Here is a 21,885-nt window from a genome sequence, read left to right on the forward strand (position 1 = left end):
TGAAAACGTAAGAGTTTGTCACATAAACTGAAAATCAAAAATTAAATTTTTTGCTCAAGGGAAGACTTGAACCAAGGACCTCTCGTTCTACAGCTGCTCACGCTAACCACGGGACCACGGCGCTCCTGCACACATAGTATCCTAAATATTGCCTATGATGCACATGGACTACTCAGTTTGTATATTTTGCCAATTTTTTCATGGTTCCGCACAACTTCTTCCTGTTTTCTCAATTGATCTGTGTTCACTTTTTCAAGGCCTATCTACCGTGCCAACTTATAACTAAATCTGAGGAGGGTGCGATGGGGAGGTTCCCTTGTTAGTAAAAAAGAGATGTTGCCATGTAGGTAGAAACATAAATTACACTGTCTTCAATTACAGACCTGTGACACACAGTTATTACTCTCTCCATTTAAATACATTGAAACAACTAAGAAAAAATATTTACAAGAAGCAATATAGAGATGAAATGCCATATTCTGAAGAAACAGATTCTGAATCAAGAAAATTCAGTATATAAGAATATTCACTTGACATCAGCACTTCGTAGTTTTAGACTGTAGACTGTTGAAGCGTAAAGCAGAGAACAACCCTTTGTGACTGACTTAGGTGAACTAACTGGCTAGATCAGTAGTTCAATAGATTGACAGTGATAAACAATAGTGTTTTTGGTACAGAAATACCAATTCATACAATAAAAATCTGGGAAGTCTGAAAGAGGAAGAATAACCATCCTACCAGAAACTTATAACAATAATCTAAGCACAATAGTTCTCTCTGGCATGCAAAATATTTTAATGTCATTAATGTACCTGACACTACAGTGGAGGGATTGTATGTTGAAATTAAATTTTTTGGCAGATTAAAGGTACATGGTGAATCATACTTCAAACCCTAATATTTGCCTATTGCAGGGAAGCCTCTTTCGTCTGATTCTTCAGAGCACCCCACTTACTTTAATTCAAAGCTTCACTCTACTAATACTTACAAACTATTTTTCTAAACACCGAAGAGAGACTGTTGATTACATAGATATATTATTAATATTTCCAAGAGAAACAGACTATGCACATGTTACACATTAGTGCATAGTTTTAATCTGTCAGGTACGTTGACTCAAATACCTTTCTCTCGAATGGCACATAAAACGGGTGGAGTATTAACTGCCCATCAGCACAACGTAAATAATGTTTGACAAAAAACATATTGAAATGTAGTGACTGTGCCACATTTCAGAATATCACACTTTGAAGACATGAGTTGTACATTAAATCATCTTAAAGCATTAACTATACACGATTACCACACTGCACATAATTTCAGCTGTTGCCGCAGTATTTGATACTGGCCACTATTTATTGTACTATCCAGACAATAACACAGTATAGCTACACCAGTGCAGTGTAATTCCACACAATACTCAGTCAAGCCATTATGTCTTACAATTAAACAGTTGAGGGAATTAATGTTCAAATGCTTGAAATATTAATTTCAAGCACAATTATTTAGTGGAAAGTCATCTAAATGGACGAAGTATAAAAATCATCAGACACATTCTGTCACAGGATAATGTGATAATTCATCACAGGAAAGCTCATTATTCACAGCACACTAGCATCACCTTTTAACACCAATGACTGATGTTTCTGGAGGAAGAAGTCCTGAATTCACTAATGAAATACTTTGTTTCATTCACTTCACTGTCCTGGACTCTCAGGAACATTACAAATGCTGCAAAAATAAACACATCAGATCAGTGATAATTTAGTTCAAAGCTATAGTTGTAAAAACATTCAAAGACATAATTTAAAATATATGTTTCTCACCAAATATCAAATTCGTCAAATAAACATTATATCAAACGCAACTTCAAAAATGTAAAATACGAATGACCATATCACACTTTCGTCAGTTGTGTCCTGAAACAGAAATAACACACTTCACTGTCAAAATCCTACACTACATCAACAGACAATTATTTATTTGATTTTTTGCTTTTAAAATAAATCACAAAAGAACATTTTCTATTCCAAGATGAGACCTCCCCAATATTTACCTGGAAGCAACTTCTGAAACTATAGCACTGAAACTACTTGGATATGATTTTGTATCTGGGTGTTGTGTATGGCACTTGAACTAAATGTAAGCAAGCAAAGAACTGTTTTTCTTTGAGAAATCATTACTGATGAATAGGTCCATGGAGATGAAGTGTGTACTCCATCCCATGTTCAGAAGGAAAGAAGATTCGAGTTTAATGTCCCATAGATGACAAGATTATCACAGATGGAGTACGGAGGGAACCATTCCAGCATTTGCCTCAAGCGATTTGTAGAGAAACCGCAAATAAAACTGAATCTTGGTGGCAAGACGGGGAGTTGCACAGCAGTCATCACGAATGCACGTCTCGTGTCTTATAATCAGCAATATGTACACTGTTTATGACATCATCAGCATGTGCAGTAGTCATGTGCAGGTTTTGTGTGGTGTGGGAAGAAGCTGGCAAAGACTTGAGGTGACTGCCTCTGTGATCACTTGCCTTGTGTGTCTCCATTTGGAGAACACCAAGTGAATTGTGTATACAACTTAATGACCTATGAGGCTAATATACATCATCATATTCACCTGAAAATCATTGATTGGCAACAATTTAAGATATATATGGAGAAAAATGGTGAAAAACATAAATTATTAATGAGGAAAGAGAACATTCATGAAGATTGAGTGCATCAGTTCTAAGCCCTTGAGAAGTAGAGTAATAATTGGAGCTCTGTTATATGATTTAATTAGATAGATAAAAGATCTACTCATCAATTGTCGGCAGGGGAACACTTCATGGAATGGTACTTAAATTTGCAAGCTTTTGGTGCCAGTGGCTTCTCCTCCTGGCAGAAGGATTCTCCTTCAACCCTTCTGCTAGAAGACGGAGCCACCTGCTCTGAAAGCTTGCAAATTTAAATACCATTATGTGTGTGTTCTCTTGCCGCTGCTTGGTGAGTAGATTTTTATCCATCCAATTACATTACATTTTCAAAAACTGATTATTTTCATTAATATATACATTAGTGATGCTTAGGTGCACTTGTTGTACACTACTCACCATTTTTGGCATAGTGATAAGAATACAGGCTTCTTGCATTGGTCTCTAAGGGAAAGTGAGATATTATTGTGAACATTGGTGTTCAAAATGTGTTTGGGCCAAATGTGTTGTTAATATTTAAATTGGAGATGAAATATTGTGATTGCATTTCTCATAAGATTAAAGTTAATCCACCACATACCTTTTGCTTTCAGAATGTCGAAATAAGTAATTGGCTTTCACGAAAATGTATTTTTATCAAGAAGTTATGTAGAAATCTAAACTGTGCTCTCTTATTAAAATCAACAATAAAAGATTCCAAACATTTAAAACTGTTGTCATCTTCACAATATATGAGTAATGCCTTATTTAAATGCACTCTATCTCATTTGCGCAACAGTGAACAATATTTACAAAAGAAGAATGTTATATTTACATTGGGTGTGTACCTGAAATTTAAAGGGACAGTTCTGAATTATAATGTTGGATCAGGCTTCTTGTTAGAGTAAAATTTACATGAGGGGAGTGGAGAGGGACAAAATAGTATGAACAAAATGCAATATCCTACATCTTGCTGCAAGTTGGCACCAGTGCAAACATGTAAATAATGTGATGTGGCTGCAGTGCACGGATGACACACCACATCTTGGACATTATCTTCCAGTGTATTATACACTTTGCTATGCAACAATTAACACAAGCAGTCAGTGAAATGTGTAATCTCTCAGACTTCCAAAAAGGGCAACTCATTGACGTGTGGTTAGCGGGAGCATCCGTGACAAAAACTGATGAATTGTTTGATGTTTCCCCAGTGACAGTATCCATGGTATAACAGCATACATTAAAAGTGGTAAAACAACATTTGTGAAGAGGCATTGTGGGGGTGAAAGCCAAAGTTAGCTGACAAATATCATTGAGCATTACAAATAATTGTTGACCAGATGGTGTAAAACTACTATAGCAAAAGCGTCTGCAGAACTCGACACTCATTTGAGTAATACTGTGTCAACAAAAACAGGATGGTGGGAGCTCCATAAGGCTAACATTCATGAAAGGGCGGCAATTGTGAAATCTTTAATAATGGAAGCCAACGCAAAACTGTAAAAGAAGTGGTACCACGATCATAAAACCTGGACACTTGATGACTGGAAGAATGTGGTACGACCCAATGGATCTTTGTTTACACTGTTTTCTTCAAACGGCCGGGTTTATCCATGGAGAACCCATAAAGAAGCCTGTGGTCTGGCCTCTTCGTTTGCAACAGTCAAGCATGGGGGAGATTCCATTACGATTTGGGTTGCTATGTTGCAGTATTCAGCTGGTCCTATCATTACCCTCACTTGTTGGATTATTGCGAATTAATGTCTCAACATCCTTGACAAAGAAGTACTTACTATGAGCAGCATATTGCTGCCGAACACTGCCATATTCCAAGATGATAATGCACCAATACACACAGCCAAAATGGTTCATTTTGAAATACTGTCCATGTTCATGAACTTCAGCCTTGACTCAAGAACTGCTTTCCAACACAGAGAGATGTAACAAGCAACAACATTATGCTGTGGTTGTGTGCACTATGGGTAAACTGAGACAGAGTCCATAATTGGTATTGTTTCTTCAATGATGTTACAGTTATCTTATGATGTACATAGAGTGACACTGGAATGGTGTACACAGGAGTAATTAGCATTATTTAGAAAAGTAGGTACTCTTGCTCTACCTCTCTCCTCCTTACGGTTATTCTTTCTGTAGTTGTAACCACTTCACACAGATGCATTATAAACTTTAAAATGTTTCTCCTGGACACATCTGCACAAAAGTCTTCTCTGCACAACATCTTTCAGTTTCTCAATGGGTATCCTTGTCTGGTATAGGAGTTATCTTAGAGGAGATTTTTTTCTCTTTCTTTTCTCCTGTCTTTCCTCCAATGGAAGTCTTTATGGCAAAGATATGTTACTTAAGGGATTTGTTGGTTCTGGCATGGTGTAGTGGTTCTGCACAGGACCTTTTAGGTTTTCTGTTGAAACTGCGTTGAGGTTTATTAACAAGCAGCATGTACCATCCTCATGATACAGTTAATTAAAGCCAAAAAATTCTGTCCTGTGTGAGACACAAGAGTTCAAGAATTGTCCAAAAAGTGGCTGCTGCACATCCAGAGTTTATGGAAACAGGGTACTGGCTGATGGCACCGATTAACAACTAGCTCAAGAGTCCCCAGGTTAGCAACAGCAGTGCTCAGCCGACGTCTGTTTACTCTCCATTCTGGAGGGGGGGAGAGAGGGGGGGGGAGAGGGGGGGGAGAGGGGGGGAGAGGGAGAGAGAGAGAGAGAGAGGGAGGGAGGGAGAGGGAGAGGGAGAGGGAGAGAGAGAGAGAGAGAGAGAGAGAGAGAGAGAGAGAGAGAAATGGGTACAATAATTATGATCAGTCCCTATTCTTGTACAACACATGTACTAGTTAATCTTCAAGTAACTTTTGACTACTGATACATGCATATGGTGTCATTAGTTTTTTTTCCATGTGTTGATATATATTTCTTGTATCATTTACTTCTCCCATTTAAATTTTCTGATTAAACATCAATTAAACATCATACCTCTCACTCTTTTACTAAAATCTCCCAAAAAACAGGACATTCTGGCACATACCAACACATGTAATTGCATAATTTACAGCATTTTAAATCCTTTTACTCCAGGCAAATGGGCAATTTAGACTAAATTAAGTGGTTCGGGTTTCTTAATTTGTCTGAAGTTGATGTCAATATCAGTTTACTTTGTATTGCAGACTGATTTTCCGTCACTAGTTTCTCCCTGCAGAATATCACCAGGAAATCTTGTGCTTGTTACAATGTATTCACTATGAAAGACCTCTGCATTTGAATATGTACATCACACTACCATTCACAATGTAGATGGGTTGAAGGAAGGCTGGAATTGGTGCTTATTCAGTAAGTGGAAGAGAGGTATTGGAATGGTGTTCAGACTGTGCACTGCAGAATTTGAGTTGTTAGTAGTGGTACTGTCATGAATTGCCATTAAATGCTGGTTCTGGTAAAGTGACATAGGGTTGAAACATAAGCATCAGTGTGCAATACAGTTGCAGTCAACATGGGTCTGGACAAGATGATCACGGCTTTACTCACAAAGCTGTTTTATCAAAAGTTACTCTGTAACACATTTGGAGAAAACCACATCATTGGCCAATCATTCCAAACTGTGTGGCCTCTAATATCACCAGATTTGAAGCTGTGTGACTTCTGCCTGTGGGGTCGCCTGAAGAATACATTTTATCAGCAGGTCAGTAACACACATCGAAGGTTGAAGATGAGTATAGTGAAGGAGGTAGCCAAAATCCCACCTGAGATGTTTTCGGCAGCAGTAGAGCAGTCTTTAGTGTGGTTCCAGGCTGTCGTGGATGCAAATGGTGGTCACAACTGTAGTATACACATGGCTGCTATTCCTTGGCACGATGTTACACACTGCGGGTTACTGCTCGTAACTCCCGCAAGCGCTCCTCCTTCGGAGACAAACGGTTATGCTTCTCGCCAGTACTTCCTGTGCTTGTATTTGGTACTAACTGAAGCTCAATGAGCACGTGCAGCAACAATGGTGGTGCTGTTGTTACAGACTATCTTATGTCCACATATCACCTGATCCTCAAAGCCCCTCTCATCTCATCTCACCCATGCTCCTTTGCTTGTTTTTCAATTGGTGTCTTTCTCCACCATCTCCGCATCTGGTGCAGTGGCTGCCGCCTCTCCTCCCAGTTTGGCTCGTGTTGCAGCTGACCCTCCTGTCCCCACCACAACCGGCCCCATAGCTACTGCCACTAGCCATGTGACCACCGAATCAACGTCTCTTGTCGCCGGCCTGCCAGCGCCCGGCCCTGTCTCCGCCGCCTTGGCTCTCGATGGCACTGTCTCTGTTGCTGCTGTAGTCAGTCTCCACATCTCTTCGGGCACAACTGCGTGCTCTGGTGCGCAACAATATGCCTACATGCAGTCCCCCGTTCTGCCTCACGCACATGCACCACTAGTGATTTCGCTTGTTTCCTTGTGTCCCCTGACTATCACATCATGTTCCGTCATATTTCCTCATGTTGTCTTGCACCATGCCTTATCGTCTGCTTCTCTCTTTCAACAGGTGGCTCTCTGGCAAGTATGGGCCTTCCACAGGCTCTCATCGAGCATTGCTCCGACCCAACTACCTTACCTGGCTGCCCCAACCTCGCCACCAACAGTCTAGTAGTCTCCTTCAGTGCTCCCAGGGCTGCTGTGAAGGAAGTTCTGTCACAAGTCATGGCGGTGTCTCTCCTGCTGGCTTAGGTGGGCCAGCTACTCTTCCACGATGATGAAACCATCCTCGCACTGCCTAGCACAGGCTTCTCTTAGGAAGGCTGTGCCATCTACGGGGGAAGGATGGAGTACAGCCATGGTTGGGCCCCTGCTACTCCTGTTCTGGCACAATGCTACACCCTGTGGATTGCTGCTGCTCACTCCTGCAGGCACTCCTCGTCCAGAAACAAACAGTTATGTGTCTCGCCAATACTTCCTGTGTTTGTATTCGGTGCTGATTGTAAACATTTTGTTTACAGGATCATCACCAGGGACCGCTACCATTGCATACAGACAGTGTGCACAGCAACAGTGGTGGCACTGCTATCACACACTATCTCAGTCTATCTAAACGTCCACAGATCACATGAGCCCTTAAACCTCTCATATATTTCTGTACCATGGTGTACTTAGCCATGGCGTACACTCCAGAGGCCAGTTGTGGTCACAGCTTCACTTCAGGCCATTCTCTCTGGTCACCTACAGCATTCCATTCATTGGAGCACAGCCAACTATACATATGCACCACACTGCAGCACTCTGTTACGCTGCCCTAGAAGCCATCATCACTCTGTTTGGGACCTGGTACTACAGCATAGTTCTGCAGCAGTGATTACATCATGACCTACATCATGACCTGTGTCAAGATCCAGTACACAACACACTCTTGGTGTTGCTACATTCATATCAATGAAGGACAATCTCATCTGCTACCAGTTTCTTATGTGGAACTTTTTTTTCATTGGTAAGACTGCAATAAATATGAGTTGCCAAACTAGCTGTGGAATCATCAATTTTTGCAGGCAATACAGCCTACTGTCCAACCTATGGACATAAAAACAGTGAGCAACATCTTTGCTCTAGAATGTAAGTACGGCATGCAATTAACAAATGTTAGCCTCTCATGTGGAAACTAAATTGTGTTTCTTTCAATGGCTTATTCAGTATCTCTCTTCCACAGTGCTTAAAATGTTTCTCTAAAGGTTCACTGTCCTATGATCACTCACCATTCATGGGGGTCTACCAAGTAGCGAAAGTTTAACTACAACTACCCTGTATATTTTTTGTGTTTCCTGTAATATTTGTTTAAGATTTGGCATTCTGATTCGTAACCATTTGGCTTTTGTGTTGGTTGCCTGCATTATGGTTTACTTCTAAGATTCACTCAAAACTGAAAGGTTAACTTACTTCTGGTGGATATCTGATACATGAGGTTGGACTAATTTCTCTGGACCAATTTCTCTCATTCAGGTAGGAAGCAGGTGGTCTGACTGTGTGTTTACTTTGTGTTTCATCATCATAAAATTATAAGAACTCAAATGGTTCTAAGAGTTTCATGTCATGATTGCATACTCAACACGAAAGTTAAGTTGGCTTATTAACAGATAGTCCAGATGCAAAGTAAATATCTTAGACCACCTAACTACAAACAGAACCAAGTTCCTGAGACTGTCAACAAAGAAGCGGGGATGCTATTAAACTGGAAAGAATCACCAAAAACAAAAAGTCACCAAGAAATCTAGGACAGTATTTATATTTGCTAGAAATGATAGAAAGTCACTAAAGTCCTACAAAATACATAAACTGACAATACTGGGAGCAAATCTGACTAATGTACATCAGTTTGTCACATTTCCTTCAAATCATAAACAGTGCTCTAAATATGTTTCAATTAAGGTAATGAAAATGGCAAAGAATGGTTTAATGTAACCATTCAGAGACTAACGAATTTGTTTCTGTAGCCATCCTCTGCAGCACGCACCGAAGTATTTCTTTTGTAAATAAAATCACCTTCTCTTGCTGCACTGTATTTTATTTTCCCAGACGCATTGCGGCTTTTTTCACTTTAAGGCATCATCAGTGGAATCTATAATGATTCAATTATCATACACTTTTGTTTTGATATGTATTATTCGTAAATTATAAAAACGTTCACTTTTTATGTAAATAAGTGACTGCTTACGGTTCTTCCTGTTTTTAGTTAGCATTGGTGTTTCCTCCCATCTAGTCACGTGAAGGTCGCACTACTGATCTATTTTCAAAACATGTTTTTAGTGTTTTGAACATTTTTCTTCCCACTTTTCATTTTGTTTGCACTTGTTGTTTTAATGTACTATCAGTCTTCTATCCCAATACAGACGTAACACTAATATAGACAGAACTACTTTGAGTTCATTGTGTATCTCATCCTGTTTGGTTTGTTCATGTACATGTACATGTTGCCAACCTAACAAAGTATATGCTGCAAACAAACGTCTATTCATTACTGTTCTCTCTCTCTCTCTCTCTCTCTCTCTCTCTCTCTCTCTCTCTCTCTCTCTCTGTGTGTGTGTGTGTGTGTGTGTGTGTGTGTGTGTGTGTGTGTGTGTGTGTGCGCGCACACGTGCGCGCACGCACGCACGCATCCATCGATTTTTTTTTTATCTGAGTTTTATTTAAATGTTTTGTGGAGAGGTTCATGGACAAGTGAGTAGAAGGGGGGCCGGGAGATGATGATGATGATTATTATTATTATTATTATTATTATTATTATCTGTTGTAGTCTTACTCTAATATTTTACCTATTAGTATAAACAATGAGTTGTTGGTGTATGTACTTGATCATTCAAACAGGGTTTTATTTTCTGCTTTGGTTTTCTGTATGTGACAATTTTCTTGCAGTATTAGGTGGTGTCTTTAATTGTTGAGTCTAATTATTTTTATGTCTTCTTCTTCTCTGGTGGTTGGTTTGTGACTGTGTTCTCTTAGGTGTTCTGCAAATGTGGAGTGGTTTGTCACATACTTCCAAGCTCTCATGTGTTCCTTGTATCTGACATAAAATGTTCTATCTGTTTGTTCTATGTACGTGCCATCACAAGTGTTACACTGTAATTGATATATACCTGCTTCCTGGTATAGATCTTTGTTTTCTGTCCATTCTGGGATGTACTTTTGGTTAGAATTGTTTGTTGTGTATGCTATGTTTATTCCTGTCTTTTGAAAATGTTGGTGATTTTATGAGTGAGTTTGTGTTTGTACATCATTGTACGCTATCTTGTGTTTTCTCTTATGTTTTCCTGATTATTTTGTGTAGTATTATGGTACTGAGTGACTGTGATTTTGTTTGGTTCTGTTGTGATGCTGTCAATGGTTTTGTGTTTTCCGCTTTTATCTTACTTTTAAATTTGTTGTTTAAGCTTTGTAACTGTTACTAGTGTAGCCAGTGTTTTGGGCTATCTGCAGTATTATATCCAGTTCTTTTTGGTAGTTTTCTTTGTTGAGTGGGACTGTGTTGAGTCTATGGAGCATGTGTTGAAGTGCTGCTTGTTTTTGTGAGTGTGGGTGGTTCGGGGATTGGGGGATGATAATGTCAGTTGCTGTGGGTTTACAGTAAATTTCAGACATATGTTTACTGTTTTTTTATTGTTATATCCAGAAAGTCAATTTGGTTATTCTGTTCTCTTTACATTGTGCATTTTATATTTTTATATACCTTGTTGATGTCAGTATGTAATTTTTCAATTTTTGTTCATGGTTCATCTAATAAGCAGAGAATGTCATTCATATACCTGAACCAGTATAGTATGTTGTATTCTTTGGCTATTATTTTTGAGACAATTATCTGTTCAATGTGGTTTATAAAAGTAGTTGCTAAGGCACCTGACACTGGGGATCACATTGGTAATCCTTCTTCTTGTAAATAAAATTCATTATTGAATTGGAAGTAATTTTGTTCTGTTATGAGCTTTATTAATGTATTTCCTTAATCTGTTCATCAGGGGGTTGGCTATGAGTTTTCAGGTTCTTACTTATAATTGCTATTGAATCTGGTACTGGTATATCGGAATGTATGCTTTCTATATCAAATGAGAGGAGTGTTGCTGGGTCTGGGATTTTTATATCTTTTACTTGTTGTATTTTTAATGGTTCTGTCTTCTTGTACTTTGAAATTTCAGCCAGTAATTTTAAAATGTATCCTGCAAGCTTGTAAGTGGGGGATTTTCTGGAATCCACTATCAGTCTCACAGGAAGACCTGGTTTTTGGATCTTTGGTTGCTTCGCAGGACAGATGCAGTGGGACTAATCTGTGTCAGCTTTCTTTTATCTGTGTTATCCAATGTGATGTCTATATTTTACAGAGTGGTATTTTTTGTTTGGAATGTTTGTTGGGTCTTATTTCTGTTTTGTAACCTTATTTCGTGAGATGAATTCTTGTTGTTTTCAGTGTATTGTTCTCCGTATATAAGCACTACTGTGTTCCCCTTGTCTCCTTTTGAAATGATGACATTACGATTCTGAAGTTTTAGTTTTTTAAGTGTTATAGTTTCTGTGTTTGTGTTGTTTTTGATTTGTTGTGTTGTCATATTGGTTCTTATATCATGGATTTCTCTTTTTTTTTTTTTTTTTAAATTAGTTCTCTAGTTAATCCAACATTGACACTGCTGTTTTCTCTCTTATCTTCCCTTGTCAATACACTTTCTGTGTCTATAATTAGATTTTCTATGTAACTTCATCTATTTCTGAATTTAATTGTATTTTAATCCTTTCTCCAACAGTTGTCTTTATTTACTGCTTATTTGTGTGTCTGCAAGGTTCGGTAATATTGGGTAGAATTTGAGTGTGTGTTTCTGTTGATTGTATGTAGAGCCATTGTGTTGTGATTGAAGTTTTTTGAACTGACTAAACTTTCTTCTATGAACAGCAGTTTTTGTGTATATATCAATTACAGCGTAACACGTGTGATGGCAGATACATAGAATAAACAGGCAGAACATTTGATGTCAGATACAAAGAACACATGAGTGTCTGAAAACATGGGACAAACCACTACACATTTGCAGAACACCTAAGAGAACACAATCACAAACCAACCACTAGAGAAGAAAAAGACATGAAAATAATTAGACTCAACAATCTCCTAATCCTGCAAGAAAATTATCACATACAGAAAACTAAAGTAGAACTGAAAACCCTGTTGAATGATCAAGTACATACATCAACAACTCACTATCTACACTACCAGATAAAATAATAGAGTAAGAATACAACAGAGGACTATTATCATTATACTAATAATACCATCACCTCCAAACCCCCCTTCCATTCACTTGTCCATGAACCTCTCCACAAAACACTTAAACCAAAACTCAAATTAAAAAATAAATAAATAAAAATCAATGCATGTATATGCGCTCTCTCTCTCTCTCCCTCTCTCTCACACACACACACACACACACACACACACACACACACACACACACACACACACACACACACACACGCCCGCGCGAGAGAGAGAGAGAGAGAGAGAGAGAGAGAGAGAGAGAGAGAGACATAAAAGTAATGAATATACGTTTGTTTGCAGCATATACTTCATTAGGTTGGCAACATGTACATGTACATAAACAAACCAAACAGGATGAGACACACAGAGAACTCCAAGTAGTTCTGTCTATATTAGTGCTATGTCTACATTGGGATAGAATACTGGTACTGCATCAAAACAACAAGTACAAAAAAAAAAAATGAAAAGTGGGAAGAAAAATGTTCAAAACACAAAACACATGCTTATAGATCGGTAGTGTGACCTCCATGTGACCAGATGAGAGGAAAAACCGATGCCAACTGAAGACAGGAAGAACCATAAGTAGTCACTTATTTACGTAAAAATGAGACTTGAAATGTTTTACAATCTATGAATAATACATATCAAAACTAAAGTGTATCATTATACGAGGGTCATTCAATGATTAAAGAGACAAACTGGTCTGGGGAAAAACTGTTAGAAGGGCAATTTGGTACTTTTATGGCTTTAAGTTGGCATCACTGGGATTAGCCCTGATCAGCTGATATATCAACATTGTTTTGTTTACAACCTCAAAAATACATTTCAAGATAGGGAGTCCGCTTGAAACATCTACATTAGTTGAACAACATTCTGTTATTCGTTTTATACTTGCTGAAGGCAAGAAACCAGTGAATATATACTGTAGAATGTCTAAAATTAATGGTGAAGGTTGTATGAATCATGCAAATTTTTCCAAGTTCAAAAATGGTCACGACTCAGTGACTGACGAACAATGTTCTGGTCGACTAGTTGCAGTTTCAACTCCCTCACTTGAAAGTCAAATTGATGACATTATTCGTGCCAACTGCCAAACCGCCATGTGACTGTGGAAATGATAGTTGATAAGGTTCAAGTTAGTACTGGTACAGTTCATAACATTATCTGTAACAAGCTAAAGTACTGTAAAACATGTGCAAGGTGGGTCCCAAAGGAGTTGACGTAGCTACACAAGGAAACAAGGTTGAGAGTGTGAACAGAGCTACAGGGATGTTATGGCAAAAGGTGAGCACTTCCTCAACAAAATTTTAACTTGTGGTGAAACTTGGGTTCACTATTATGAACCAGAATCAAAAAGACAAAGCATGGAGTAAAAGCACACCAACTCACCTGTCAAGAAAAAATTCAAAACCAAAGCATCAGCAGGAAAAGTCATGTTGACGGTGTTTTGGAATGCTTAAGGTCCAGTGATTATCTCGAAAAGCAGTGTACAATGAACAGCCAATACTACTCAGATTTGCTTTTAAACAAGGTGAAGCCAGCCATGAGAGAGAGATGTTGTGGATTTCAGACGAGAGGTGTGACTCTCCGGCAAGACAACACACGTCCTCATATTGCTCAACTAATCCATGAAACCATCAACAAAATGGGCTGGGAAGTACTGCCTCATCCCCCTTGCAGTCTTGATTTAGCACCTAGTGATTTCCATTTGTTTGGTGCATTGAAGGAGGCATTACGTGGGAAGAGGTTCCAGGACAATGAGGACATGAAAAAGTTTGTAGGTAATTGGTTCAAACATCAAGATAAAGAGTTCTTTGCAGTTGCAATAAAAAAGCTTGTAGCCTGTTGGAACAAGTGCATGAATGTTCAAGGGGATTATGTTGAAAAGTAGAAAAAGTATTGTTTTGTAAAAATAAATGCTTTTCCTCCAGACCAATTTGTCTAATTATTGAATGACCCTCGTAGAAATGTGTCTGGGAAAATAAAATATAGTGCAGCAAGAGAAGGCATTTTTATTTGCAAAACAAACATTCAGAGAATGTTTCAAAAACAGAGACTTATCTTTTCACTACATAAAAGAATGTAGGGAAACTTGGAGGAAAGTTAATGCTAACCCGCGCATCAATAAGAAGAGCTATTATGAAGATTACAACAACTTATATAGTCAGATAGTGTAAACAGTTCTGTCACAAAATCCTTCGGGAGTGCTGATCCCACGTAAAAATTATGAATTAATCAACTCTCTCATGGATCAGTCGGGTGCTGAAAGTTAAGACAACAGACAGAAAGCTGAATTATTACATTCTTTATTTAAATGGAAAAGCAATGGGAATTGATGAGATTCCTGCAGAACTGTTAAAGTCATTGGAGAAAGAAGGGAAAATGGAGTTGATCGAATTGTGTAATCAAATATACAAGACAGGAAAATGGCCAAAGGACTTTACAGAAAGTATCTTAATACCTATAGAAAAAAAAAGAACAACAAAAAATGTGAGGAACATAGAACAGTGAGCCTGATATCGCATGCAGCAAAAGTCTTGCTGAGGACGCTCAACAGAAGGCTATATGGAAAGCTGAATTGCGTAACAGGAGATGAACAATTTGGTTTCAGGCAAGGAGTGGGAACTAGAGATGCCACTGGGATACTGAGAGTGATAGGGAAGAGGCACATGGAGAAGAAAGGGAGGGTGTATGTTGTGTTCATTGATCTTGAGAAGGCTTTTGACTGTGTCAGATGGGACATTGACTGTTGTTGAAGGCTCCTCCTAGAGCATATTTTAAGCTTGAACTTTATGATGTTCCTGGAAGAACTTTTCTCAAAGTATCAGCATGGAACCTGGAAAAATTTGAGCCATAAGACAGTACACTTTTTTTCACAAACATTACCTTGCAAATGGTAGATACAGATGACGAAGGATATATTGTCTTCTTGTATTTTGAAAAGGTAATCCACACTGTTGAATGAGAACCAAGATTTGATCATTTAGAGCAGCTTAACAAATATGACACCCAAAGACTTTTTCACTAATAGGACCCAGTTAGACTGGCACAACATGACTAGAAGAAGGGATCGGTTGGTAGGACATGTTCTGAGGCATCAAGGGATCACCAATTTAGTATTGGAGGGCAGCATGGAGGGTAAAAATCGTAGAGGAAGACCAAGAGATGAATACACTAAGCAGATTCAGAAGGATGTAGGCTGCAGTACGTACTGGGAGATGAAGAAGCTTGCACAGGATAGAGTAGCACTGAGAGCTGCATCAAACCAGTCTCAGGACTGAAGACCACAACAACAACAACAACAACAACCAACTGTTCAACAGAAACGAAAGTAACACTGAGTGTGCCTGGAGAAAAAGTAATAACACTGTGGCTGTTCTCAACAAACATGCACTCAGATTGTTCAGTCAATGTAAAAAAAGAGTATCATCACTAGATGCTCATAATGAAATGAAGAATGACTTTAACAGTATTTCCACTTAGTGTACTGAATGTCAACTCTCTTTAAAAGTGTAAATACAAGATAATGCCCATAACAAAGAGAAAGAACATGATAATAATCGATTAGAGTAAATCTATGTCTGCATTTACAGCTATATGATTACTCTGCAATTCACAGTTAAGTACCTGGTAGAGGGTTCATCAAACCACCTTCAAGCTATTTCTCCGCCGTTCCCCACTCGAACGGCATGCAGGAAGAATGAACATTTAAATTATAATGTGCGAGCTCCGATTTCTATTATTTTACTATGATGATCATTTGGTGGACAGCAACACAATTTTTTCGCATTCAGAGGAGAAAGTTGGTGATTGAAATATCATGAGAAGATCCGGCTGCAACAAAAAATGCCTTTGTTTCAATGATTGCCACCTCATTCATGTATCACATATGTTGCAATCTCTCCCCCAATTCATGATAATACAAAGTGAGCTACCCTTCTTTAAAGTTTTCCCAAGTCCTCCACAAATCCTATCTCATGTGTATCCTACACAGCACAGCGATATTCCAGAAGAGGACAGACAAACATAATGTAGGCAGTCTCTTTAGTTAACACTTTTCATTAATTCGAGACAATTGACACTTTTTCCACCACACAGATATCTTGTCCAAATAATTTTTCAATTGGTTTTGATCATTTCAGGGTTTTACAAGATGGTAAATGGCAGCATGATCTGAAAACAATCTACGAGGGCTGCTCAATTGCCTCCTGTATCATTTACCTTGATCAGGAACTGCAAAGGGCCTATAATATGTCCTTGGGTAATGCCAGATATTACTTGTGTTTTACTGAATGACTTTCTGTCAATTACAATAAACTGTGAGGGTGTCAAAAGCCTTCTCGAAGTCTAAAATTATGGAATCGTTTTGACATCCCCAGTCAATAGCACTCATTACTTCGTGAGGATAAAGAGCTAGCTGCTTTTCACAATAATGATATTTTCTGAATCCATGTTGGCTATTTGTGAATAAATAAGTTTCTTTGAGGTAAGTAACAGCAGCAAACTAATGGAGTCTGCCACATTGTTTAAGACAATGCTGTGAGTCAATATGTGAAATCAGTGGTATGGAAAAAGAATAGAAGACTTATATTTGTTGGGAGAGTTCTGTGAAAGTGTGGTGTATCTGTAGGGGAGTAATAAGATAAGAGACATCAGAGTACATATGGAAGCTTAGAGACAGTCCTTTGTCCACTGCTCAAAACACATATGCAATAGGACAGTCATTAATATTAGTATGGAGTAATTTCATAGTCATGCACTATTTTACTGTGGCTTACAGCATACTTATATATACAAAAATGTAGATGTAAACATTACCTTTTTTAAAAAAAAAAAAAAAAACTTTACTGAGTGAGCAAGATGATACAGTGATTACACCCTATACACTGTTTTAAAAAGGGTGGGATTCAAATTTCTATTTGTTGATTGTTATTGAGGTTTTCTGCAGTTTCCTGAAACTACTTGAGGCACATGCTTTGGTATTTTCTTCCAAATTAATGCAGCCAATTTGTTGCATCATTGTTTATATGAGTTTGTGGTCCATTGCTTATAACATCAATGTATAAAGCTTGTTAAGATCTAACAAAGTATTTCTGAAAGTAACATAACTGCAACAAATTTTCACCAAAGTTTGATCTGTCTCTCAAAATGCTGTTGATATTAGAGTACTGTTTGAGGGGTAGCAAATATAGATATTTGCTAATGCTGAAATAGACAATCAAAACCTATTCACCCAAAAAGTCAAATACAGATTCAAACGGAAAATAATGGATACTGAAAAGTGGAAAACATGTTGAATGTATAACTCAACCCCAAGCAATCAACTAATGGAACAGAGTAATCTTTAGCTTATCAAGAATGTAAAAATTCACATAAAAGGAAGTTTACATCACAAAATTAGTACTAAAATACTCAGAACATCGAAGCATTGTGTGTGTGTGTGTGTGTGTGTGTGTGTGTGTTTGTTTTCTGAAAGGAGCAACATAATTCTGGGCTACAATTTTCAGCATCTTATTCCCATCTGCTGTTCAACATCTATTTTACATGGTAAATTGGGGTCATGTTTCTAGTCCACCCAAGTCATTTCATTACTTCACAGAAGGCAATTTTTCTATACTTAGTAATTAAAAGATTACAGGCGTTTAACAACCACTTTTCTTACATCAGAAGCTTTCTTTTTCTTTGGTACACCAGTGCTCCCAGTCTCCACAGTGCCTGAGGAACGGATATCTACATCTCCACTATCATGTTCATCATCAATATAGTATGCTTCAAGACGATATTCACTTCTTTCATGTGACGGATGGCCATAGACTCCAATCCCAACAGGTCGCCTGAAACTTAGACAAAAATAGAATTTCAGAATACATATAAAGTTGTAGATGAAACTTCTCCAAAAGGTTGATGACCATTAATGTTGAGGCATCTAGTAGTCTTTATGACTATCAGTAATTACATATAACATAAAGAAATTTTAATGATGATAATGTCAGAGTTGTGAAGTAAATTGCATTTATTCCAAAATTATTTTTTTATGCAGACATCGATTATTTAGGGGACATAAAAGATAATTATGACTGAAAATGTAAGTTCTATGACAACATAGCTTCTCCACATTGCAGGTGACAGATGTGATTATAATTGTAGACACTACTGATGATTATTGGAGTCAGATGACAGAATGGCATATGACTCAATCCTCCAACAAATCTTTTCATGCAGACTTGTGCTGAAGATATTCTTATAAGTAGCTGTTCTATTCCTGAGAGCCTCCTACAGAAAATTCTTGACAAAATAAACCATACACAATGTGAAAATGTACTTTCCTTGTAGAGACACAAACAACTGAAATATGCGACAATTTAATCAAATGTGATTACACTGCACCTGGCTTCATTACAATTGAAAGACAAGTGAGAATGCCACTCACGAGAGTCGAGGAAGCGAGGAAGCAGAACAACTTAGCTGCCCCTGAAGACTGGCAATACTACTACTAAATATCATCTTTAACAAAGGGCATGTTTATATATACCATCAGCTGCTCTACATGCTTTACTGAAATGGGCCACTAGTTTTGGTTTACGTAGACCATCTTCTGGCATTGGACAAAAAGTGTTTTTGATTTCTGCTGTATTAAACATATTTGCCTTAACATAGACTTAAAAAGGCAAGCATCTGAATTTATATTACATGTCAATAACACACTTTTGATAACTGCAGACATCTGTACTCCCACTGGAAAGGCAGCATATACACTTCTTGTGAGACCTATTCATGTTAATCTTATTACATTTACATCACAACTGTTGCAGAAATTTCATAATTTCATTGGTAAAAAACATATTCCACTTGTCTGTGAGTCATCACATTGCATATTTACTGGAACCTCCACTTCTAGAAAGCTCAATTACCACCCGATCATACAGCAAATTTGCAATACAGTCTACTTGTCCAGTGCCAGAAGATGGTCTATATAGACTGAAACTAGTAGCACATTTCAATAAAGTTTATACAGCAACTGAAGATGTATACAAACATTTTCTTTATTAAATACATTATGGCTGTGTAACACCACCTTGTAAAAATAAAGGTCATTAATACTCACTTTAAATCTAATATCTTTCCAATCAAGAACACACTGAATGTGAAGAAATTAATTCACCAACACACTTACGTTATAAATCTATCATAGCAATTCAAAATTTGTGCCAGACCAGGATATGGCCCACAATATCCTGTTTACCTGAGACAGCTGCCTTCAATGATCATAACACCTAAACATGCCTCCTGAACCAACTCAAACCTTCAATGTCATTCATATATGCCATCTAATACTTCCAAACATTACAATAAGTTTAAAAACGTCTACAAACCATCAATTGACACTTAACTGTATGAAAATACATTCTTGATCACACAGTTACAACAGGGCTTGCATGACACGAGCTCCTCTATTTTTATTATATGGGGATTACCATCAATCAAGAGAACGCTAAACCCAATATTTTCTCTGGCAGGCCTAAGAAATTAACAGACAAAAAGCAGTAAACATAATGTATGAGTTAATCCTCAGACATCCTGTTTATCTATTACATCGGAATTGGATTCCAGCTTAGATACACGGCCAGAATATGTCATTGTAAAGTGCTGGCATTTTCCATGGTCATGCATTAGAGGGGAGGAAAATGTGTGATATCACATGGACTGATGCAAACATTCCTGTTGTTCTGTGGAGCAATGGAACGAGCTTTCACTCTGCCTCCCCCCTTTCTTTAGTGCTGTCACAATTCATAAAGTGGTTCTCAGATGTGCATATGTGGACCTGGTAGGTGCTGCTGATTGTTTCATTTCCTAGTAGGTGGAGTGTAGCGGCATCCACTGTTAGTAAGTCATGCTAGTTTCAGCTTGCTTGGTGTACTGGCATGAGCCACCAGTCCAGTTATTAAACTATTAACCTGAGTTAGACAGCTACAGAGCTGGAATGGGAGCATTTCTGTGCAACAACTTTTTTATGATTTTATGGTAAGACTGGATGTAGATCAGCGTTTGTAACAGGGCCCTTCAATGATCCCAAATAGCTGTTGCAATGTCTTGAGACAACCATGACACTGAGCATTTAACAAAGTCAAAAGTAAAATTCTGTCTACCGACTTGACAGAAGATCCTAAGAAGTTTTTGTCTTATGCTAGGTCAGTAAATGGACCAAAGCCATCTGACAACGACCTTGTGACCACAATTGCACTGCAACAGAAGATGTCACAGAAATGGCTGAATACTAAATATTTTTTTTCCAAAACTGTTTCACAGAAGAAGATTGCACTGTAGTTCCTCCTCTAAATCATCACACGACAAAATTACTTATATTGAAATAAATGACTATGGGATAATAAAGTAATAGAAATTGCACAACAGAGATAAGGTTACTTTACCTCAGGGGATACCAGGTATGATTCTACAAAGAGTATGTGAAAGAACTTGCCCCTCCTCTAGCAGCAGAGTATGGTAGGTGCCTGGAGGAGTGAAGTGTTCCTGTTGATTGAAAAAAAAGTAATAGTCATTTCTGTTTTCAAGAAGGATCATGAAACAGATGCACAAAGCTATTGGCCTGCTTCTCTAATGTGTGTGTTTTAGAATTTTGGAAAATATTTTATGTTCAAAGATTGTGACATTTCTGGAGACCAAAAACCTCCTCGAAAGGAGTCAACATGGGCTGCAAAAACAATGCTGCATGAAAACCAGCTCACTCTGTTGGTCCCCAAGATGCAGAAGGCGGTAGATATTCATGCCTACATAGATGCCACGTTCCTTGACTTCCATAAAGCATTCAGCACAGTTCTGCACTGCCCGTAATGAACAAAATATGAGTCTATAGAATATCGGACTAACTGTGTGACTGGGTTGAAGAGTTTCTGGCAAACAGAACACAGCATGTTATTTTCAATGGAGAGAAGTCTTCAGGTGTAAAAGTGACTTTGGGTGTACCCCAAGGGAGTGTTATACGCCCATTACTTTTCACAGTGTAAATAAATGATCCCTCATGAATCACAGATCTCACTGTGGTGGGATGGTTTGTGTGCCTCAACAATACAGATAGCCATATCATAGATGTAACCACAATGGAGAGGTACCTATGATATTGCAGTGCAAGGAACAGTCACTGCAGTGACTACTGCTGTTATGAGACACACACATAATGTATTCACAGTTGTGAATATGGACAACCTACAACTATGTAACGGAATGACGACATTGAAAATTTGTGCCAGACGGGGACACGAAACTGGATTTTCCACTTGTCGAGAGTTGTCACCTTATCACTTCGGCTATCGGAGCATGCTTCACAGCCAGACCCAAACTTCCATATGTCATTGTTCATGTGTTTACAACCTTCACTCATTCATTCATTATGTATATTCCCATACAGAGGA

General features: G+C 38.1%; 1 protein-coding gene across 1 annotated transcript in view; it reads right to left on the minus strand.

Annotated features, from left to right (window-relative positions):
- Positions 1-240: 240 nt before the first annotated feature.
- LOC124721845 (UPF0669 protein C6orf120 homolog) overlaps positions 241-21,885 on the minus strand; it is a 67,496-nt gene continuing 45,851 nt past the window's right edge. Inside the window, exons 5-7 of the mRNA XM_047246976.1 lie at positions 18,120-18,297; positions 1,827-1,919; positions 241-1,731 (exon numbers count right to left, since the gene is read on the minus strand). Coding sequence (XP_047102932.1) covers positions 1,842-1,919; positions 18,120-18,297 — 256 coding nt within the window. The 3' untranslated portion in view covers positions 241-1,731; positions 1,827-1,841. The remainder of the gene's footprint in view (positions 1,732-1,826; positions 1,920-18,119; positions 18,298-21,885) is intronic.

Source organism: Schistocerca piceifrons, chromosome X (assembly GCF_021461385.2).
Source record: "Schistocerca piceifrons isolate TAMUIC-IGC-003096 chromosome X, iqSchPice1.1, whole genome shotgun sequence".
Lineage (NCBI taxonomy): Eukaryota > Metazoa > Arthropoda > Insecta > Orthoptera > Acrididae > Schistocerca > Schistocerca piceifrons.